The sequence below is a fragment of the Cnephaeus nilssonii genome (assembly GCF_951640355.1).
Source record: "Cnephaeus nilssonii genome assembly, chromosome: 22".
NCBI lineage: Eukaryota > Metazoa > Chordata > Mammalia > Chiroptera > Vespertilionidae > Cnephaeus > Cnephaeus nilssonii.
Window position 1 is genome coordinate 10646464 of NC_137093.1, and position 24471 is coordinate 10670934.

Consider the following 24471-nt stretch of genomic DNA (forward strand, 5'->3'; position numbering starts at 1 on the left):
TTGTCAAAAAGAGTGGAGGAGGCCAGAGTCAGTACAGGGGCGCACATTGGAAGACCAAAGCCCAAGGAAGAACTAATGGGGGCATGGGCCCAAAAGCCAATGGTGGAGATGGAGGTATGGGATGGGGGGCAGGGGGGCGGTGAGGTATCTAGGCAGTAAAACCCCCATCAGCACAGGGGAGAGAGAGGTGGTCAGGGCAGCTCTCAGGTTTCTGTCCTGTAGACCTGGGTCAAGACCAGGTGTGAGGAGAGTTAGGTTTTTAACATCATGAGTAGGACACATCTTTGAAACAGACATTCAAGAAATGTCAAGAAGGTTGTTGAGTCGATAGGTCTGGAGCCCCGAGTTAGAAAGTGGAGAACTGGGAAGCAGTGGTGCTGTGAACATAGATGAGACCACACAGGGTACGGGTGAGAGAGAATACATGAATATTAGAGGGACTGACATATTTATAGGTCAGCAGAGGAGCATGGGCATGGAAAGAAAAAAAATGGTGGCCACAGGTAGGAGGAAAATAAAGAGAATGTGTGAATCTCCTTTGGGGGTGGGGGAAGAACTGGCTAGAGTATGGACAGGAGATAAAATATGGAGACAGAGTGTGAGCCAGACATTCTAGAAATGTGGCTGTACAGGGTTCCTCTGCCCAACCTTTTTAGGAAAGGTAATCCTTTCTCACCTACTTCATGCACCCTATGCCTCAGTTTCCTCTATAGCCAGCACCTGGCACTGTGCTGGGCCCATAGCACATGCTTAGTAAATATTTGTGATTTGCTGAATACATGTCAGGTTCAGAGCAAAGACCCTGGCCAGACTGGGTTGGACAAGCCAGGGAGTGAGAACAAAAAAAGTGAGGAGACACCTGAGTCCCAGGAGCCATTCCAGACCTAGCCCTGGCTCTAAGTCTTTGTTTCCAGAAATAAGAGCAATAAGGGAAAGTTCCTCCTTGAAAGGAAAGAGCTTATGGAGCTAAATATGAAATGTACTAGTAGAGTGGGGCTGATAAGGACAAGGAAAGGGGGGCTAGACTCAGCTGTTTAAAAAAAAAATCTGAAAAACTTTTTTAATAAACTCTACAAGTCTATCCCCTTCCTTCTTTATCAACGACACGATTTATTGACCGGAGAGGCCATATTGACTAAATAAATCTTGATAATGACCAAGGCAGCAATCAATACCTGCTTATTATCAGCCCGGGCTGAGAATTCCATCTTGCAGAACGAAGGCCCCACGACAGGGCACACCACGTGGCTACAGACTCCAGCGGGTAGGCTGGGATGGATGGCTGGCTGGATGGCACTCATTTTCCAGACCAGGAGACGGGACTCTTTCTTGTGTTATTCATTAACAACCCCACCCCATGCCTCTCAGGCTTGTGGATCTGGATTCATTTCCATGAGTTGGCAGTGGCAAAATGTTTTAAGAGTTTTTTTAAACAAATTTAAAGGGAAAAATACAAGCATAGTGACCACCTATGGGAGAACCCCCTGGCAGGTAGCCAACAGACTGAGTCGAAGCTCTACTGCTTGCTGGCAATATGGCCTTGGACTCAATCTCCTGTGCCTCAGTCTACTCAAAAGTAAAACGGCACAGCCGTGGTTTTCTGTGCCTAGGGTTGTAAAAATTAAACATGGTATTTGTTAAGGGCCCTGATCACTGTCTGGCATGCAATAAAGCTATTTGTTAAAGAACTGCCAGGCCTCCTTGTGCAGAGAGCTTTCTTCTCACCTTCCAAAACTTGCAGAAGCCAGGCGTGGCCTTGCTAAGGCCAGCCAAGTGGCATCTGGAGAGGCCTGACTTCCTATTCAATACTTCTCTATAAGGAGCCAGTCTACCTGGCCACTGGCTCTAGGTGGGCTGGGCTGTGGGACTCTGGCACTTGTTAAGGAAGGGTGGTTTTAGACTCCCGTGCTTGTGGGGTGCAGTGGAGGTCCCTGGGCCTGGCTGGAGTTCATGCCAGCTTCTGCGAACAAATTTCCAGGCTCCACTCAGATTTGGGCACCTCTGAGATGACAGGTAAGGCCCAGGAGGTGAATGACAACCAACAATGTTGATGATGGCAATAATTAAAAAAGTAATAATAGCCCTTTTGTTTCCTGGGAATGGCCATGTTCCAGCCCTGTGCTAAGGGCTTTCCATGTTTCACCTCATCAAATCCTCACAATCTCCCTATATAGTAGAGGATATATTTAATTCCCATTTTACATATGAAAAGTCTAGTGAGTTGACTAAGGCCTCCCAATGAAGAAGCAGCAAGAACAGGGTACACAGTAAGGTCTGCTCCAATTCCATGCTCAAAGTCATTTCAAGTATACTTCCCAGGGCAACTGAAATTCAATAGGAAATACCCTCAGATTTTAATGATTATTATTTTCATTAGGATTTAAAGATATTATTATTATTATTAACAATAATCATTATTTAGGGAAGGCTTAGAATATGCCCAGTCCTAGGCTAGTGTATACATTGGCTTGTGACTCTTTCCTTCTCACACTCTTAAAGAAAAGTCCTTCTACCTCCAAATTATTATAAAATAGAAGCTTTCTAAGGGCAGGGACATGGTCAGTTTTGTCACTGCTGCACCCCAACACTCACATAGCACCTGATACATAGCAGGTGCTGAGTAATGTTCATTAAATGAACCAATAAATGACCTGTCTCAACAACCCAGGGAAACCCCGTTTGAGATAGAAAAACTGAAAGGATCCCTCAGCCACAGAGGAAAGCAGACACTTCAGTCCTGTGTTTTGCCCTACCATAAACTAGGATTTTTTTTTTAATGGAGGATATTTTTCCATTGATTTTTAGAGAGAGTGGAAGAGAGAGGGCAAGACAGAGAGAAATATCGATGTGAGAGAAACACATCGATTGGTTGTTTCCTGCACAAGCCTTGACCAGGGCCCAGGTTGGGAAGGAGCCTGCAACTGAGATATGTTTGATCGGAATCGAACCTGGAACCCTTCAGTCCACAGGCCAACGCTCTATCCACTGAGCTAAACTGGCCAGGGCCTGCCTTTCCTTTTTGTAATGCCTGTTGGGCTGATCAAGTGGGCCCATGAAACAGGCTGTTGTCCCCCACAACAGCTATCCCACAGGCTGCAGGGGACCTGCTTTGAGCTGTAACTGAGGCCACCAAACCATCACTTAATGGCCCACAACCTGACGGCAATTAATTAATGAATTTATTAATTAGGATGGGAGCCACCTCCCAGGCTGAAATTGGGGTCACCAGTTTCTAAAGAGAGACTGACAGAGCTAAAGATAAACCCTCATCCTCCACGAGCTTGAGGCTGGAGCCCAATTCCCAGGTGTGGAGTGAGCGACTTTCAAGAGCCAGTGATGAGTGAAGCAGCTGTGAGGTCTGGGAGGAGATGGGTCCCCCAGGGCCACTCCCCCAAGGTGAAGTAAAGGCAGCTGCCCACCTCAGCCTTCCTGTGGAATTCATCTACTCCATCATGCAAATGTTTATTGGGAACTTACTATGTTCTTGCCCTCCTGAGGGAGGGAGGAAGACAGTAAACAAATGAATAAATAAATATGCATTATCACATCAGATAAAGCAGGGTAAGGAGATGGGGGCAGGCTATTTTGGAAAGAGGTTAGGAAGGGCCTCTCTGAAGAGGTGATATTTAAACAGACTACTGATGAGAGAGAGAGAGAGAGAGAGAGAGAGAGAGAGAGAGAGAGAGCGAGCAAACAAACTACAGAGATTCTGGGAAAGAGTTTCCCAGGTAGAGGGAATAGCAAGTGCAAAAGCCCTAGATTCTAAGGTGCTAGTGTTTTCAAGGAACAGTGAGGAGGCCAGAGTGGCTTGAATAAAGAGGGGGAGAGTGGCAGGAGATGAGAACAAGAGACAATGAAGGGAAGGAGGAATCTCGTCAGGATGGGCCAAAGGACCAAGTAAAGATAGGCAACCAGGAGGCAATGCTGAGAGCGACAGCTCCCCAGATTCCCAGTAAGACATAGCAGGTACCTATGCACTGGGTGCCTTAGGTAGATGTCCAAGTCTCAATTCACCTTTTCTATAAGAGTGTGGTCCTCTGAGAAGCAGATACAAAAGCAGGATTAAAAGGCACAGAGACATTGGAGTCCATGCCTACACCTGTGGAAGGAAGCCAGCGTGAAGGAGAAAGAAGGGAGGGAGGGAGATGAGTTGGTTAGTTGGAAGGTTGGTTTGTGGAAGCATCCTAGATTGCTAAGGAGTCCAGAGTCAGCAGAGCAGTCCCGTGTGTCTCAGGAATAGGTCCTCTTTAGACCTACACTCAGTCCCTTGCGGGGACTGAATCTGAGAGCAGCATCTAGGGCCACTGGTCAATCATACTTCCTGCAATCAGAGATCTGCAAGGCACATTCTCATGGCCACCACAGGGAGATACCATTACTATACCCATCTTAAAGACAAGAAAACCAAGTCTTAGAAAGGGGAAATAACTTGCCTAAGGACATACTGGTACAGTCAGGAAGGAGCAGAACTGGGATTTGAACCCTGGCTGCCCTGTGCATAATCATGAGATAGAAAGAGGAAATGGGCAAAAGGCACTTTGCAACAGGTCAAGAATTGGGCTCAATATCTTGTTGAAAAATAAAAGTGATAGACACCTAAGGCTTTTATAGGGTTTGACAGTTTACAAAGTGCCCACTGACAGAGCTATGCATGTGCCAAACCTTATTTTATGCTCCATCCTTACTCCAAATTGACAGATGGTAAGAGTGAAGATGTAGATGGGTCCAACAGCCCACTCAGAATCTGCCGTCCCTCAATTCCTTGCATGCACTATTCTTCCACCCACCTCAGGGTCTTAGCACATGCTATTCCCTCTGCTGGGATGCTTTTCCCTGACCTTGTCCTTGAGGTCTTGGCTGAAGGGTCACTTCTTCCAGGAAGTATCTCAGAATCTAATCCCAACATGTGACTACACACCTGTCTGTCCTGTGCATCCACTTTCCCCACTGTCTGTGGACTCAGTAAGAACTGGCACTTTGCCTTCCTCATTCACAATATCTCCAGTATATAATTATCAGTTATACTTGTTATTTATTATTGATTATTATCATTTATATAACCATTAGTCATAAGTATTATTTTTAAAACAATATAAAAAGTAATTATACCTTGAGTGGTGAATATACATTTCCAAAGTGAAGGACAATAGCAATTATAATTATTAACATTATATAGCATTTCTACGTGCTGAACACAAACCTCAGCATTTCACATGCATCAAGTCACTTAACCCTCACAAAGAAAGCTTAAGGAGATGATACTACTATTATCCCCATTTTATATATGAGAAAACTGAGGCTCAGAAAGGTTCAGTGACTTACCCAAATTCACACAGCTGTTAAGTGGCAGAGCTGGGACTTGAACCCAGGCCACCTTGCTCCAGAGTCCACACTAAGTGTCTTTGGGAGTGGGAGGGGACAGGGCTTGATTCTACGGATACCTGGTTTCACCAGCACACATAAAAGACGACAGGCACCCCAGCAGAGTGGCCTCTGATTGACCACCCCGTTCAGGGAAAGCTGCCCTCAACAGGCCATCCTGGTAACCCCTGTGGTCTCCCTGTCTTCAGCACCCACACCCCACACAGACAGCTGGACAAGTCAATCGACCGTAATGGTTCCCGGGGAGCCATTTACCCCGTCCAGTTTGAGGGACGGCGGCTCAGAGAGTCTTAAGCACTGCTCGGCTCCAGGCGTCTTGGGCAGACGACCAGCTCGGGCCAAAGAGGCCGAGGATTGATTTTTTTCTTTCTTTCTTTGTAATGACAAATGTGTATCCTAGAACTGCTGTTTCATTTGGCTGAACTAAAGGACGGCAAAGGCTGGGGGTGGATGGAATAGTGAAGAGACTGGCAAGAAAAGAAGGGGCAGCTACAAGCCCACTTTGGGGGGTGACAGGGACACTGCAGAGACAGCAGGCTCTGTGTCCCCCTAATTATATATCTTGTCGTGGAGTTGATCAAGGACCTTTCTTTTTTTTCCAAAAATGCAGGTTCTTCTGACACTAGGCGCTTGGGAGAAAGGCAGCTTAGTGGCCTCAACAGCTACCCTCCTCGTGACTTGCCTTGTGATCCCCTACAGCTGGCCTAACCCACTGTGTACCTTCAACCTGGGCCCTTTACACTGGCTATTCCCTCTGCTTGGCATGCCCTTCCCAGGTCTCCACTCCCTGCCCAGTGTGATCAGAGCTCTTGATTTGTTAAGGACACTGGCCATTTGGATATCATAGGTAACATCTCCCATGTTTTAAATGCTGATAACTTTTACATAGTGTTTTAAAATATTGCATAATCTAAGCAGACATATCCATGGGTCAGACATAGCTCCCAGTCTGCAACCTCTGTGGTCAGAGCTCCAAAAAACATAAGACATTACATATAATATTAGTAACATACTAATATAGTAAGCCCCAATGGAATAAGAGAAAAGAGAAAACATGCCCAGAAAGCTCTGAAACAGCCTGCAAGGCCAGCTAGTTCCAGGACCTGCTGTTTATTTGGTTTACTCACCCCTCTCTCACTCTCTAAAACTGCCAACCACAATAAGGAGAAGAGAGCTTAAAGAACAGTAACTGTGTGCCCGGCACTGTGCTAAGCACTTCTATGTTCAAGGTGTTTTAATCTTCAAGACAACCTAAAAGATGGTGACTACTATTAGTCCCATTTAAAGACAAGGAAAGCAAGGCTCAGAGAGGTTAAGTGACCTATCTAAAGTCACATAGCTAATATGTGACTTTGGATAGGTCCAGGATTGGAAGCCAGGGCTGGAAGTCAGGAAAGTTCCTGGTATTTCCCTCTTGAGGTAAAGAGTAAAAACCAAATTCCAAGAACTAAGTTCAATCCACCTTAATACTCTTAACTGAAAAGAGAAAAATTGCCCAGCTGGCGTGGCTCAGTGGTTGAGCATCCACCTATGAACCAGGAGGTCACGGTTCAATTCCAAGCCAGGGCACATGCCCAGGTTGCGGGCTCAATCCCCAGTGGGGGCCATGCAGGAGGCTCGATCTCCAATGGGGGACATGCAGGAGGTGATCAATGATTCTCTCTCATCATAGACGTTTCTCTCACTCCCTCTCCCTTTCTCTCTGAAATCAATAAATATATATTAAAAAAAGAAAAAAACTTCAGCCATGATACAACCTATGTAGCAACTATCACATAGTAGACTAGGGTCAGCAAAGATGGCCCTCAGACCAAATCTGGCCCTATGCCTTTTTTTAAATAAAGTTTTATTGGAATACAGCCACATCTATTCATTCTTATAGTCTATGGCTATTTCATGCAACAGTGGCAGAATGGAGTACTTGCAAAAGAGACCACATAGCCTGTGAAGCCTAAAGTATATTATTATTATGGACTCTATAGAAAAAGTTTGCTACCCCTTAGGGTTGGCCTAGACGGTATCCTAGAGTGTCTAGAGAGATGCAGCACCGGAGAAGGCTCCGAGGTTAAAACCCTCAGGGGAAACAGTGTCCTTAGTGATGTGGGAGCACACTTGCACATTAAAGGGGCAAAGGAGTTGTGGAAGCTTCTTTAGCCTTCCTTAGGCTAAGTGGTCTCGATATTTGGGCTGAAATTGAATAAAATGAAGGAGTCAACATAGGAAGGTCTGGAGAGAAAGGGAACTGCAAGTGCAAAGGTCCTGAGGTAGGAAAGTACTTGATATGTTTGAGGGACAAAAAGAAGGTCATTGTGACTGGAGCAGAATCAGTAAGGGGAGACAGGCTGGAGATGAAGCCAGAGAGATACCAAGGGGACAGATCATGTGGAGCCTGGAAATCAGGGGAAAGGACTTTAGATTTTAATCTAAGCATGATAGGAATATATTGTCCATATCCTATAAAACATTACAAACCATTTTGTGAAGGACTCATCAAGACTAGAAACCAAATAACTCCAACCTAGACATGATTTCTTGGCTCAAAAATTTGCTTAAAATGTCAGTTGCACCCCACCACCACCACAATAGGCCCCAAGATCATTAGAAGACAATGCGTGTAACTGGCACACAAAGTATGTCAGTACCTTTATAATAACCCAATTTGGCAGACCAAATGGGCACAGCTGGCCTGTGTGATGGATTATGAAATGGGAGACTTGGGATGTTGGGTGATTCACGCAGAAGTGCTAGAGGCACACAGACTTAGAGGTCTTGGGACCCCTGCCCTCTGCCAATTACCTCCACCTTCCCTGACATCTGTCATAAATAAAGAGCATGCCCCAGAAAGAACAATAAAACAGAAGACTGGACCCTGCATTCCAAAACCAGGGACAAAGGCAGGGCATCACCTAGGTCCTCTTCCCATGCTCTCCTCTGCTGGGCTCCAACACTGAATTAAATAACCGGAAAGCTGCCAGAAATTCAGCACTTTTAGACAGCAGCAGAGAAAACCACATTTTCAGGATGGCCACATCTACCATCATCAGGACCAAATTTAGCACCAGCCAAGGTGTTCACATTTGAAATCCCAGGTGCTGAAAGCAAGGTTACTACAACAATGTCAAGTTTGAAGACAAAATCCTTTTTTTAATAGGAGAAAAGAAGGAGGAAGAGGAAGTACAGAAGGAGGAGGAGGAGAATGAGGAAGATAAATAAAAAAGGAGAGAAAGAAAAAGAGAGAGGGAGGGAAGAAAGGAAGGAGAAAGAAAAAGAGAGAAAATCACCACCACCATCAGAAAAGCTGTTCCTAGTCAAAATAGCACACCACCTAAAATAACCCACCAAGCCCTAGCCGGTTTGGCTCAGTGGATAGAGCGTCGGCCTTCAGACTAAACGATCCCAGATTCAATTCCGGTCAAGGGCACAGGCCTGGGTTGCTGATCAATAATTCTCTTTTATCACTGATGTTTCTATCTCTCTCTCCCTCTCCCTTCCTCTCTAAAATCAATAAAAATATATTTAAAAATAAATAAAATAAAATAAACCACCGAGATGCTATCCGTGGTTTCTTAATTTTCTACAGTGAATTCAGGTATTAACAAAAGAAACTTCGAGACCTCCAACAGCAAAGGCAGTCAGGGATGAGATGTTGCTTGTTTTCTTTTGGCACTCAAAGAGAGAACCCATCTTTGGAAGTAATTTCTGCAGAGTTGAGAAACCAGAATTTTGGGATGCCCAGAAAAGACTGCTGGGTTCTTTAAATAAAAATTCAACATGTTTCTAGCTCCTTCTGCAGAAAAGGCCCATAGGGTTCTGATGAATTGGAGAGGCAGATGGAATGGGGTCACCCACTGATTAGACCTGTAAGGGTCCAGGGGACTGGCCAATTCTTTGATTTTTTTATTCACAGAGCTACTGCTAGAAATCTCCCCTCACCCCATCTCCCCCACCTCTCCTTGTCTTCCCGCTCCCGCAGCCCTCACCTAATGCCAACCAGTCTCATGGGCCAGGACCATGCCAAGCACAAGCCCAGTCTGCTCATGCTCCCTGCCCTGGCAGTGATTCTATTACGGTGAAGTTTCCAAAGTTAGGATTCCGCCAACAAGGCTGATAGCTTATTTACTGCTGTCATCTACAGAAAGAGGAATTTTGACACATTGTTAAATGATAGCACATTTAGATAAGTCAAGCTGTCAGAGGCTCTAATGGATGTCTAAACTCTCTGTGGCTGATATGTAAAATTTATGCACTTCAGAATATCATAAGGTTATAATATTTTAATCACATCCACGCTCTTTTCTAAACTTTGAGCAGGGAAAAACATTCCATCAAGCCCCAATTCCTGTGTGCCAAGCAACTGAGCCTTCCCAGAAGTTTCCCCAAACTCCTTACAGAAGTCCAGCCCTGTCGATCTTTCTCCCTAAATGCTCACACCTCAAGCAGAATTTGCCTCTTCCTCCAAAACTCACACCATGTGATCCTTCCCACCAACATTTCCTCCCAAGAAACAGATATGCATTTGGATTGGGCGCCCTCACTTGGACTGGATACCCTCAGCTCTTGTTAGCTTAACCTTCTTGGAGGAGAAAAAGAGACTGGACCCAGCACACCTTTAAAAAAAAGTGGCAAAGTAGAGCAGAAAAGAAAGTCATAAAGGTGTGAATCCAGTTAGGACGATTATACACAGAAAAGCTATAAAAAAATACTGCGTTAGTAATGTTCACCATAAAGCAATCTTATAACCAAATGAAATATGTCCAGCATTATCTTTGGGATGGAATTTTATTTCTCCTCATTTCCTGCACTGCTAGCAGCACAGCAAAAAAGAAGGAAGAGGGGAGGCAGTTTCAGGGGTCCTGGAACAGGGTGCCACATGTCAGAGGATCTTTACCATCACCAGCCCACAAGTCATTAAGACTTTTGACTGACTTCCACCCTAGGAAAATATCCCTGTTGTGTGCAGAGACAGCACTGGAAGGAATAATAACTGGACTGCTTCCATATTTGAAAAATATATACTTCCGGAGGGCTGTACACTGGGCTAGTACAAGGTCACCTTTCTTGCTAGGATTGGGATGGCGTCAGCAGCATGGTCTGGCCTGGGGACACTGGCTGCCTTTGCTGCCTCCACCACTTTAACACTCAGCAACCAGGCTGCCTGAAACCACTCAACCTGAACCAAGAATTGAAACCAAGCACCTCCTCACACTCACAAGCAGTTGGGCCTGGTGATGAGCATGCCCAAAGCTTTCATTCAGCCTGTGCAGGGCCTGGGTGGGGTGGGGGCCTGTCTCTCCTACCTGGATCTCAGAATGAGCCAGTAGATCTATTCTTTCCTAGTTATCTCCCCTATAAGAGGAAAGTAGAAAGGAGAAAAAATGAAAATAAAAGTGTGGCGTAGGAGTCATTAGCATTATGCACAAGAGATGATCCTGAGCAAAAGTGCTTAGGTTCATAATCCGTACCAACAAAAATGCCATCAGTGAGAATAAGGGGGGAAGCTGCAGGCCTGTTGTGCAGGGGAACAACTGAACATTTCAGGATTAGAACAGGGACGATGGCAGATGTGAGGGCCTATATGTTTGCACACAGCCACGCTGCCACATTTATTTCTCTGCTCTCTAGAAGTGTACAGCCATTCAAACTCCCACAGGGGTCCCCTCCCCACTTAATATCCATGTAAATGAGCTTATCCTCTTTTCCTAGAGCCTTTTCCTTTTGTGCCAAACACACCGGCCATTGTCTTGATGAACACCCCCGCCCATACACCTTGTCAGAAGACAAGTCTTACAGCCCCAGTTCCCCATCACCTGAACAAGACCCTGCCACCTTCATACTTTCCAGTTCAAATCTGCTTTTCCACCTCAGCATCTTCTAAAATCCTAACAAAGGTTCCCAAATCAATGAGAGTCCAACTGAAATCAAAATTTGGGTGACCTCAACGGCTCCACAAAAGACCCCTGAGCCAGAGAAGGAAGAGAGTAAGGTTTACACCCTCCCCCCACCGCAGCTCAGAAATCAGCCCCTGGGAGCTGCTCCCACCCCTCAGCACCCAGCCCTCCTCGCTGCAGGTTGAGCTCCCCAGATTGAAAACGAGTTATCTAATGAAAATTGTGTTAACTGACATTCCAGCCAACCGGGAGCAAATACCAGCGCTGTAAATCTCGCTGCAGAAATTTTCTCCAGCTCAGAATAACAATAGGACCCTGCAAAGGGCTTTCGCCAGCCCTTCTGGTTCTTCTCCTCTTGTCTGCCACGTTCTTGTCATTCCTTATGTTACAGAACATCAATCATAAATAAAGACGCTGTCCCCCAGCCATGCCCGGGTCTCATTTACAAACATTAGCAGGGAATACGATTACCACTGGCCTTCGTGCCAAGCTCAATGTGGCTGCCCAACTCTCTCTCTTTCTCTCTCCCCCACACACACACCACACTCTTCCAGAGAGGCCACTTTAGCATCATTTAAACCAACAAGCATAGCTCACATCCCTGCCCGCAGCTGGCCACCAAACTGAGCCCCAACTCAAGTGAGGACTTGGAATTGCAAGGCACTTGCAGTTATTAACTGCATGCCTGAGTGCCCCGATTTTCTCTCCAGCTCAATGGCTTTGGGGGAGGGGGGTAAGCAGGGAGGGGGGGGCGGAGTTAGGGAGGAAGACTTAGGCCAGGGGGAAGGGAGTACTGGAACCACTTATCAGAAGAAACTTAAAGAGATTTGTCTGCAGATTTTTAAAAAAGTGGGTCCCTTTTTATCTCCAGACTGATGCTGTCGCTTTTTCGCTTTTTCCAAGAATGTCAAGGCCAAGGCAGGATGCTGTAATCGCCTGTTATCAGCACCATTTCCCTGCTCCTAGTTCCCGCTGTGTCTGCCTAGGCTTTTTGAGACGCCAGGATTTGGGGGCTTATCCGGAGCGTCCTGGGGCACCTAGGAAAGAATAATGGCTGGAGCTGGTATTCTCTGAGATCCCACCGCCAGCCCCACCTCCTAAGAGGGTTAGCAAAGAACACTCCCAAATCTGGGAGAGACTCCCAGGGAGAGGTGGAGAAGGGATAAGGTGCTGGGGTTTGGGAGGGAGTCACTAGGGAAGGAGGGGGGAGGAGAAAGAGAGGAGAAAAGTGAGGAGGAAAAACAGGAGGCAGAAGACAGCGAGGGCATCTCCCATTTAAAAGTTCCCAAGGGCCCGAGAGGCGGGAGTCACCTGCTCTGCGGCGCTCCAGGCTCTCCACGGCCCCCGAGGCACGAGCGCAAACTTGAGCGCGCCCTGGGCCCATCTCCACCGCCCGTCCCCATGTAGACTTGGCAAGGGGGGGGATAAAGGCAAGAAGCAAAGACGAACCCCGAGAACCCGGCCCGAGTAGAGAGATCTGCCGAAGCAGGCGGCCAGTCCTGCGATTGTGGCTGGGGTAGCAGCAGCGGCCCCCCGGTGGCGGCGCGTCCAGACTGCGCAGCCAGGCGGCGGCGGCGGCGGTGGCGGAGGTGGCGACCGGCGGCGGGGCGCGGAGCCTCCTCCTCACCAACCCCGGCTGCCTCCTCCTCTCTCCGACTCCTCCCTGCCCACCAGCTCCCTCCCTCCTTCACCCCAACCCCAGCTCCAGCCCCAGCCGGGCGCCGACAGGCACGCGGCGCACTCCGCGGCCTCCCCCGGCGCCGCGAAGTTGGGAGGCGCGCAAAGTGAGGCGCAATGGGGGCTATCGGTGGTCTTGCCCGTAGCCCCCAGCCCGGGACCGAAGCCTTTGCCTTCCTCGTGCCTCTCTCGGCCGTTCGCCAGCCGGCTTGGTCCCCGGGCAGAGGGCTCACTAGCGCTTCTCCATGGTCGCAGCGGCTAATCGATGATTGAACCGAACAAAGAGCAGCGGCGAGATCAATTCCTAATACCTATCGATGGGCAGCGGGCAGGCGAGCCCAGGCGAGCCCCAGCAGCCGCCGCCCGCCGCCCCGGGGCGCCCTCCCGCCCTCTCAGGGACCTCCCCAATGCGCCCAGGGCGCGCCCGAGGGCTCCCCACGGCCGCGCGGCCGGCGCTGCCCACACTAACCTGGAGTCGCCGTAGATCAAATCGCTTCCAATATTGAAACATCGATCCCACATTGGCGGCCATCTTGGGGGCTATTCGAGACGTACACACACAAGAGTTTGGCTTTTCTCAATGGCTGCACTCAATATCCGGGCTGGACTCCCCCCAGCCCCGGGGCCGCCGCTGGCCGCTCGGGCTCTGCGCGCCACCGCCCGGGACCCCGCGACGCCCCCCGGCCTCTTGCCACCCGCTGCCCCTCGGCGCCGCCGCGCCGTCGTCGCCGCCGGGCCCCGGAGCCGTGCGCCCCCCCGCCGACCCCCGGAGGGCGCGGGAGGAGCGCGCCTGGCGGGGAGCTCAGCGCCCGCCGGGGGGAGGCGGCCGAGGATGGGGTGGGAGGGGAGAGGTGGGGGGGAGGCAGCCTCTTCGAGAGGCGCCGGCGCCGCCGCTGCCCTGCCTGCAGCCGGCTCCCGGGCCCGCGAAGCGCTCGCTGCATCTCCCCCCAAGTCCGGGGTCGGTGTGCCGCGCGATTGCACTTGACTTTGGCTTTTTGCAAACTTATCAATACTGACGTAACGTGCTGATCAATGCAAAGGGAAGTTTGGGAGGGGGGCTGCGGGAGGCCAGCGCGCGGGGCGCCTACTCTCCTTCCAGCACCTGTCTACCCCCTACCCCCTGCATTGCATACTCAAAAATAAAAAGTTAATAGTTTGCAATGCTTTTTTTTTTTCTTTTGCAGTCGGAGCACACACAACACGTGCCTCGGGCTGCCGTCGCTCCTCCGCTAGCTAAGCTACGGATCCGAAGGTAGCAGCCCGAAGATCGGACCGCGGAGACTCGGGGGCCGGCGGGCCAGCAGGAGCGGAGCAGCAGGCGGGTGGAAACTGCCCTGGGGGCGCCACTGAGTCATGGGAAATGTCACCACTGCCGCACGCAGTGTCCACGCCATTATATGCATAATTATGATTATTGGGGGACAGCTCCTTTGCCAAAGCTCAAGGTTCTTTACAAGGCGGAGACCGGAGGAGTCGCTCGGGTGATTTTTAACAGGGACTCGGGTTATTTGGAGGAGTCCAATTATAAGGCTCCTCACAACTTTAAAGTGGCAGGCCCTTTTACTGTTACGATAATTAATGAAGGGGTTCTTCCACAAACCTCTGGAGCGCTTTTTCTCCAAGTGAGTTGGCTTTAATTGTTATGATCTTATTATTAGGAAGGGGCCCTAGCCCTGCTGTGAGGGCTCTGGATCCTTAAATAACTACAGAGGTTTCTGCTATTGTTATTACTACTCGGGGGTCCTTCACCTAGCTGGGACCCCAGGTCCTTGGCAGTATAGGCATCCTTACTATGATTGTCTTTTTGGGATATGGTCTTGAACCAGCTGAAGGGAGGGTCCCATTTTTTGCAGTTTCTCAGACAATAGGGTTGGCCAGGTTTCTTCTTTTACATTTTCCTTTTTCCCCTGTACAAGCCAGACACCCAAGAATTCACACTCCCAACCTCCTCCATCACCAACCCACTTACCCCTCCCTACACACAAGCTGGGGACACTCCCTGCATGTTACCCTGCCAAATCCCACCCTACTCACCTCTCCACCAAAAAAAAGGGGGCATTTTCCCTTCTTTTTCTCTGGTCAAAAGATTTGCTTTTATAGACAGAGCAAATGGAAATTATATTCCCTTTTTATGAGCCAGCTTGGACTTCTGATATCACTCTTGGTCTGGGACAATAGATCAATACCGAGGGTTATAAAAAAGATAAAGTTTAGAAGAGTTGTAAAGGAGAGAGAGTCGTGATGGATATTTTTGATGATTTTCCAATATTGTATCTTGGAGCACGTGCTTCAAGGCAATTAAAGTTTTTAATGTAATGTAAATAATTGTTTCATAAATACTTCAGAAGAAAGTGTGATATTTCTGAGCTATCATTTGAGCTGTTTAAAAAATGTAATGTGATTTAAACAAGGATACAGTATTTCTGTTACCATCCCCATACATTTTCCATGAGGTGTGGGTAAGTATATTAATGCACAAGTTGAAAGACTGGTAAGACTAAAAGTACAGTGTTCTATAAGATGTAATGAATTAGGCCTAGTTAGCAATTCTGAGTGGCCTGTTTCCTTGCCAGATTAAATTGCACGTGATGTGTGGTTTATCTTAGCTCTTGATAACTTCACGTTTAAATTACAGCTCCCATTCTGCAAAATGAATTTAGGGAAATTTCATAACACTCACATGGCAATTTTTTAATGGCTACATTTTCTTCTGAGCATCTGTAAAGCTTGAAGCTTCCTTGTCTTTGAGTCTGTTTTTTTAAAGACCTGTAATAGGAAATTTGGAGTGAATGTGAAACCCTTCAAAGCAATTTTTAACAAACCTAGGTTCTGATGAAAGATTATTTTTAATTTTGTCTGACTTTGAAGTCATAGAACAAATTGACATCATGTACTTCCTGATATGATGTACCGAGGAGGACACAATATCACTTCTATAGTATTTCCTATCAAAAGTGCATAATCTGAATCTAATTGTGAAGAAATACCAGACAAACCCAAACGGAGGGGAAATTCTATAAAATAAACAGCCTGTTCTCTTTAAAAATGTCACTGTCAAATGAAACAGAGAAAGACTGAGGAACTATTCCAGATTAAAGGACGCAAAACAGACTTGACAAGTGATTAAAACGTATGATCCGGGATTTTCTTTTATTATAAAGTGCATTAATTGGAGCCAATGGCACACTTAGAATAAAGTCAATAGATTAGATAATAGTATTGTATCAATTTCCTGGTTTTGATCATTGTATTGTGGTTATATAACAAAATATCCTAGTTTTTAGATAACCCAATGAAGTACTTAGGAGCAAAGGGACAGGCGTCATGTCTACAACCAACTCTCAAACAATTCAGACAAGAAATAATATACATTTATTTATCTATTGTATCTACATAGAGAGAATGATATAGCAAATATTAACATTTGAGGACTCTAGATGAAGCATATACAAAAATTCTTTTTACTTGCAACAGTTCTTGGAATATCAAGTTATGTAAAAAAAAAAAAAAGTTAAAAGAAAAATACAATTATGTCTGACGTTGTTTGTTAGGGACTATCGGGCTCCTGAATAAAAATTCTGCATGGAACTTTTCTACTTCTTGACTGACATAGGCTATACCTTTGACTGAGCAGGAAATTGCCACAGCAAACATGCTTACCGAGAAGCAGTGAGAAAATCCAATAATTCAGATTGTTTTAAGTCTGTGATATTTTTAAATGACTTAATGCAGTGAGTCTCTGAAGAATTCCGACAATTTTAATGGTAGAACTTGCAGTCCCACTGAGGAATGAGTTGCTACATAAATACTGAATGATCGTGTCTTTTTGTCTGGGCTGAAACATATTAGCTTTGCTTAGTGGCTTATTGCTTTATTCACAAAATAAATTTAAGCCATCTCTCCCCACCATATTCCAAGAGCATCGTGAGCCTGTGCCTTATTAGATGTGGGGGCTTATATTCCAAAGGCATCTGTTACCATCTCAAGCTCAGCAATAATGAATTCAGCAGTTAAGTGTTTACCTCCTAAACAGAGTTAACTGGGGAAATGATATTATTATGGGTAGTCCTTAATGAAAGATGGTAAGCCAGGAAATTCATGCTTTTTCAGCAATCAACCAACCTTGGATTTGGGAACTAAAGCACTAAAATATTAAACATTTTGTGAAAAGCTGTTTTTCATGTTCTTAACACTCCTTGCCACAAATACACATACATACATAGATATGCAAAAACTTAAGTGGGTCCCTGGTTGATTCTGGATTCACAGAAACTCATGTGTCAAGATGAGTATTAAAAAAAATTACAATAAAAAAAATTACACCCCCCCCCCCCACACACACACACACCACCACCACCACCACACCAAGAGGAAGCAGAGGGCAGCTTGGGCAGCCTATCCTGAAAGCAGAAGCAGACAGAGAGCCAGATCCTTTAGGAAATTCATAAACTGCAAGAATCCCAAGGAAGATAATGGCAGGTCCTTAGCCACGAACATAATGATATGCAAAATCCCCAGCATCAAAGCTGAAACAAAAGAAAATGTCCTTCCATAGCTCTGCATTGCCCACCACCGCTGCCAGACAGGGAGAAAGACGACTCCAAATTTATCAGTAAGTATTAAATAGCCCTACGAGAAGGTAAGGAACATGGGAGTGTCTGGCTAAACCTGCAGGGGTGTGCTCCCAGTGGCTGGCCCATGGTTAGGCCTCAGATCCATAGGCTGGAGTAACTGGTTACAAGGAACAAACCAGCAGTTCCTTATGTGCAAAACACCTGACACAATGCTACCAACCACTACCATTATTAAACACCTTCTGGCTGTTAGATGCTTTATAAATAAGTTATTAGCTTAATATAGTAGTTAGGAGCATGATTATGGAGTCAGACTGTTTAGATGGGAATTCTAGCTCTGCCACTTACAAGGCCTGTGACCTTGCACAAATTTCTGGTGGTGGTGGTGGTGGTGGTGGTGGTGTGTGTATGTGTTTTACCTCTATACCTTATTTTCCTCATATGTACAATGGTGATAATAATTGCACAAGGTGATGAGATTTAAATGAGTTAATCTATGTAAAGTTCTATGTAAATGTGCTGTATCTAGTAGCTATCATTATTATTGGCCTGGACAGGACAGGGATATGCAGTCCCATAATACCAATGGAAAGACTGAGGCCTTAAGAGAGGAAGTTGCTGACTCATAGTCACGTGGCTGTGAAGGAGCAGAACTTGACTAATACCTAGGTTCACTCACATCAAGAATTGGGCTCTTTGCACTTGAGCCTGCCCTGTCTCTAATTGGGAGGAAGAATGGGTGGAAAAGCAGATGCCTAGAAAGCAAGGCTACAGACTTAACCATGTGCCAACACTCAATGACCAAGCTCACTGAAGAGGAACAACACAAGAGGGCAGGCTCCCTGGGCCTGATTCCCTCCCTGTGTCAGAGACCAGTTCAACAAACAGTAGTGTACTCATACCATGCCGATTCTTCTCCCTGAGCTCCCTCTCCTCATTCACTCCCGCTTGTTAGTGCCCCCACCCCCCAGAAGCTGACCTCTGTGGACTGTATCTCCCAAGCTCCCTTGTTTCCAGTGGGGTTTCGTCCTGCTAGGACAGTGGTCAGCAAACTCATTAGTAACAGAGCCAAATATCAACAGTACAACGATTGGAATTTCTTTTGAGAGCCAAATTTTTTAAACTTAAACTTCTTCTAACGCCACTTCTTCAAAATAGACTTGCCCAGGCTGTGGTATTCTGTGGAAGAGCCACACTCAAGGGGCCAAAGAGCCGCATGTGGCTCGCGAGCCACAGTTTGCCGACCACTGTGCTAGGAGATAAGATGGAAGGAGGGAGAGGTTGAAGTATTTTTTCCCCAGCTCTCTCTCTACTTCACTAGATGTCACTGGTCCAGCTGTCCTCCTACTCTCCCTGGTCCCAAGTACTGCTCCTTCCCCCCACCTCTTTCTATCTGGGGTGAAAATAGCGTCTTCGTGCTAGCATCTGGGTGCCTTAACATTCTCCTGCATACACCTATTGGGACCATGACCAATACACCTACCATAGAATATTATTCAATTGTTAAGAAAGATGAGGGCTATTTCTATGTGTTGAAGTGAAGAGATGTCTAGAATGTATGGTAAAATGAACATAAGCAGGTTATAGAAATTATGAAATAATCCCATCTTTGCTTAAAATATTGTGTTTAGGAAAAAGTTAAGGAAAACTATATATCAAATGGCTAACAAACAATAGTTCTGAAAAATAGGATTAGAGGCCTCTTGTAATTTCCACATCATCATCTTAATTTATTTACATATATATGTAATATATATTTATATATATATAAAATATATATTTTTAATTGATTTCAAAGAGGAAGGGAGAGGGAGCAATAGAAACATCAATGATGAGAATCATTGATTGGCTGCCTCCTGCACGCCCCCTACTGGGGAATCGAGCCCACAACCAGGCATGTGCCCTTGACCAGAATCGAACCTGTAACCTTTCAGTCCGCAGGCCTGCGCTCTATCCACTGAGACAAACCGGCTAGGGCTTAATTTCTTTTATGAGCACAAACTACTTTTATCATCAGGAATTTTTATTTGGTTGGGGTGGTGGACCTATTTCCTCCTGGGCCCTTGACTGATAAACATACTACAGAATGGCACATTCATCTGATATGTCTATAAAAGATCTACTAAATAGAGAGATATTATATGTTTATGGGCTAGAAGATACAGCATGGTGAAGATGTCCTTTCTCTCAAAATTAACCCATAAATTTAAGACTATTCCAATCAAAATCCCAATATGATTTTTCACATAACATGACAAGCCCATCTTATCATTCTTATGGCAATTCAAGGGCTAAGAATAACCAGGGAAAGTTTGTAGAATTATAAAATTATATAAAGTAATAATAATAAAGATAGTGCAGCTGGAGGACGAGACAAAATTAAAAGCCTAGACGCAGATTCATGCAAATATAGAACAGACTCACACAAAGAGATGGCACAGCTGGCATAATAAACTAGTGGGGAAAGGATAGGCTATATCTCCCAAGCTTCCTAGCTGGGCCAACTAGCTATCCATATGGGGGGAAAATACAATTAGATCCCTGCCCTCACACCATATATAACGATCAACTCCAGGTAAAGATGGATTTAAAGAAAAGAAACTCAACATCTTCCTTTCTAATCCAACATCACAGAACATCTGAACTTAAAATTATATCCTTATTAAGCTGCTTTTACATGTCTGTCTATTGAAAAATCATCCTAATAGTTCTGATTATGTAATGGCCCAGGGTCCCTTTCAGAGCCAGATCAATAGCCAAAACCAGAACTGAATTTTCTATAGTATCCCTGGAATGAAACACTACTTGGCACTTGACAACTTCCAGGAGATTTAGAAACATTAGCTAATTAGAGTTTCTAGGACTTGGATCCACACTGGCAAAAGCTCTTCTTCAGGCACACAGCTCTGCTAAGCCCTATGAAATTGGCCCCAGGACAAGAACCTGCCTTTTGGTTCTGCATCCTCATTTTCACATCTGAGTGTGCAAATGCGACAGTGACCTAAGTCCTCAGAAACAACCACCATGGAATTCAGAGCACCCATTTAGCTCTCCATCTCTCCCAGATGACTCATCTGGCCTGAGTGGCTGCATTTGGCTTTATGCCCATTAGGGAACCCATTCCTCCATCGGCTCCCAGCACTTTGAGCCCCAAGGATAGCCATAGGTCTTCCTTGTGCTCTCAGAACTGAGTCCTCTGGCCCCTCCCACCCACCCACGCAAATAAAACTCCAATAACTGGACTCCTTAAAGCAGGCGTCCTCAAACTACAACCCGCGGGCCACATGCGGGTGTTTTTGCCATTTTGTTTTTTTACTTCAAAATAAGATATGTGCAATGTGCATAGGAATTTGTTCATAGTTTTTTTTAAACTATAGTCCGGCCCTCCAACGGTCTGAGGGACAGTGAACTGGCCCCCTGTTTAAAAAGTTTGAGGACCCCTGCCTTAAAGCCTCAATAAAAAGTGCAGACTGTTCCTGCAGATTTTCTTTAGGGGCAAGGAAGGTGTAATACCTTAAAATCCTTTTTGCTTCTTTCTTTCCCCAAAGTTCCCTTCATTAAAGCAATCACTCCAGTTTCTATTTTTAATTTCTCTCCTCTCAAACTGCTCATCCATCTTCTCTCACTCAATGCTTACTGTAAGCTTCTCTCTGTCTTTTCCCCAGTTTTCTCCCTCTTCCTCCATTTCTGCACCCTCTCTCCCATTACTTCTCCTTCAAATCTAAGATTCTCACATTTCATTTAGTCAGCAAAATACCACTTGATAACCAAATAACAACAACAAAAAATAATTCTTTTCCTCCTTTGGTAAGATGAAGAAATGTCAATACTTACACTTTTCTTTTTGCCCCTGTCCAATAATTTTGCCACCGCCATTGTCAAAATGATCCCTACCACGCACTAGGGGCTTCACCAACATTCTCCTCAAATCTCACATCTATCACGGCTATGTCCATTTTACAGACAAGCAAACTGAGGCTCAGTGAGACAGACTAGCTTACCGAAGTTCACGCAACAAAACAATGGCTGAGCATGTTTTGGAAGCTACGTGGGAAAATGTGTACCGTTTGGTAGTCCTGCTGCAAAAGCCTTGACCCCAGCTTTATTTTTTCCTGCTACATGTGCTCAGGACAGGAGAGAAGGGAATGAAGGTGCTTCTAGAAGATGCCATTCAGACAAATTAAACCCATAGAGGCTGTATCTGCCACCCTGACAACCAGTCCCCGAGTTACCACTCTCTGCCTTCATGGAGCTTCTGATTCCTCAGCTCTTGGTTTCCAAAAACCAAAAGATGATCCAGTTGGCCCCATAGGACAAAAAAAATAATGGTAATGCTATAGTTTATGGCCTGCTCTCCACAAGCTGGGCACGCTCTGCCCATTATCTAATTTCTTCCTTGTAACAGCCCTTGGAGGTAAGCACTGCCATTTCCTCCTTTTAACAGCTGAGGAAATGAGGTCGGGGAGATGGTAAGTGACTTGCCCAAGGTCACAGAGCCTGTAAGTAACAGAACTGAAAGTCAAGTCCTGTTCGGTTTGATGCCGGGGCTCAAGTTCTTAACCCTGAATTCTACCCTCTTCTCTTCCTCACCTGCCTTTAACTCCTCCATGGGGCTTTGAATTCACTTCCCAGCTGGTAAGGGGATGAGTCAGAGTAGAACCCTGAGCCAACACTCATACCCGCAGTTTCCAACCATACTCTCCAGAGCTCTAGGAGTCCAAGATGAAGGTTCTAGATGCTGGTCTTTGAAGGTTGGGTCCCCATTCCTCCAACCACAGAAATCTCTGTGGACTAAAGAACTCAGTGTCTGGGAAGCAAAGTTCCCCCACCAAAATTCAAGCACTCCCTGACCCAGGAAGCAAATCTAGCCCTTCTGCCATGACCCTTCTTGCTCCCAAACCTTGAAATGTGCCAGGCATTGGGGACTCTGAGATGTCATCTGGCCCAGCCTGAGAAAGAAACTCTATAATGATCCTCAGGACCTCAGGCTAGGCAGATCTACCACCTATGTGATACACCCCCTTTTGCACACACTCACAAACTTATTTGCACATATGTGCACACACATGCATACACACCCACACTCACAAACTTTGTCTATACCCCTCTGTACATTCTCATATGTATACACATTTGCACATGCACACATACTCCTACATGCCAGTACATGCACCTACCTGGTATTCATGAACATTTGCATACAGGCTATAAACAGATTCTCTGGGACACACCTGTGTGCTCTTACTAATACACAGATCTGTACAGCCTGTGTGTGCACATGGGTGAGCATGTGTGCCTGGTTTTACCTTCCCAGGGTGGGGTAGTGAGGCCTGTCCTGGGATCTCCAGGAGCCTGGCCTTTGGCAAAAGCACCACCTGGTGGACACTTGGTGTATATGCCAACACACCTCCAAGCCCGAGAGCCCCTGCTAGTAGAGGGCTCTGGGCAGCCCCCAGATTGGCTGGCAATAAGTGAACCCAAAGCTAAACTTTGGAGCACCCTTACCCCTTTAGAACTCCCTTCTCTTTCTATCCCCTTACCTGGGCAGCATTTCCTGGCCAAAGGCAGGAAAAAGAGCATTGGGTCCAGAGGAGGAGTTTGAATCACTGGCTTCTCTCCCAAGCCTCAGAATACTCAACTATAAAATGGGGTTAAAAACTCGAACAGGTGTTGGAAGAAGCACAAAATCAATTGCTATGTATCTCAGGGACTGAGAGCCTAGAATGAGTCTGAAATCAGAGGCAGGTTCAAATGAGGATGCAGATCCTGGCTCTCCCCTTCCTAGGCATGTGTCCTTGGGCAAGTCACTCCACACCCTTGAACTTGTTTCCTCAATTGTAAAATGGGATAAAGCCCCAAACTCGGTAGTTGGAAGAAGCAAACAACATTATGAAAGCCAAGTCAGTTACTCTCTGTTTAAGGAGCGACAAGAAGCAGGGCTGGAATGAAAGAAAGCCAATTTAAATTCAGATTCAACTCCTTGCTCTGCCACTTTTAAAATGTGACCTTGGGCAAGTCACTCTACCTCTCTGAACCCCATCTGTACAATGGGACCTCAGTGTTGGGGTGAGAATTAAATGAGATGATGCATGCAAAGAGCACAATATCAATAAGCACTCTACAAATGCTAACTTTTATTAGTGTTGTTGGCCCAGGGATCCAAGTAATTCTTGGAGGTGTGGGTAATAGATGACTCTCAGGTGACCAATATAATTATAATTAATTGTAACTTAATCATTGTTCTAAGCACTAAGAATTATCTCATTTAACATCACAACAACCCCACAAAATAGGCACTTTTAGTATTCCCATTTTACAGACGAGGAACAGAGATGATGTAATCTGCCCAGGCTCACAGAGCCAGAAAGTAGATTAAAATCCAGGCAGGCTCGATTTCTCCCATTCCCTACTCTACTGAGCTGTTCTATCAGCTCTAACCTCCCAGCCTCTGCTAAGTCTGGAAACTTCCCTAGAAACTAGTCTGGTTTTAAAAGGTAAGCCCTCCACCACAAGAATCCCCAACAAGCCGAAACCGGTTTGGCTCAATGGATAGAGCGTCGGCCTGCGGACTGAAAGGTCCCAGGTTTGATTCCGGTCAAGGGCATGTACATTGGCTGCGGGCACATCCCTGGTAGGGGGTGTGCAAGAGGCAGCTGGTCGATGTTTCTCTCTCATTGATGTTTCTACCTCTCTATCCCTCTCCCTTCCTCTCTGTAAAAAATCAATAAAATACATTAAAAAAAAAAAAAAAAGAATCCCCAACAATCTCACTCCCTCCTAATCCCCAGAGAGGCAAACAGCACATAAGCAACATGTGTATCCTGAGGGCTATGGAATTAAGAATTAAGATAATCTCAGGAAGGCAACAACTGCAATGAAAACAACACTAATTAAAGAGCATCTGCTAATTATGGGAGCCTGTGTCAGAAAACTTGCATCTGCTAGAGGTT

At 46.0% G+C, this 24471-nt stretch overlaps 1 protein-coding gene across 1 annotated transcript in view; it reads right to left on the reverse strand.

Annotated features, from left to right (window-relative positions):
• CUX2 (cut like homeobox 2) overlaps positions 1-13482 on the reverse strand; it is a gene marked incomplete at its 3' end in the record, with an annotated part of 211687 nt that extends 198205 nt beyond the window's left edge. Inside the window, exon 1 of the mRNA XM_079763264.1 lies at positions 13417-13482. Coding sequence (XP_079619390.1) covers positions 13417-13479 — 63 coding nt within the window. The 5' untranslated portion in view covers positions 13480-13482. The remainder of the gene's footprint in view (positions 1-13416) is intronic.
• Between the last annotated feature and the right edge of the window lie 10989 nt (positions 13483-24471).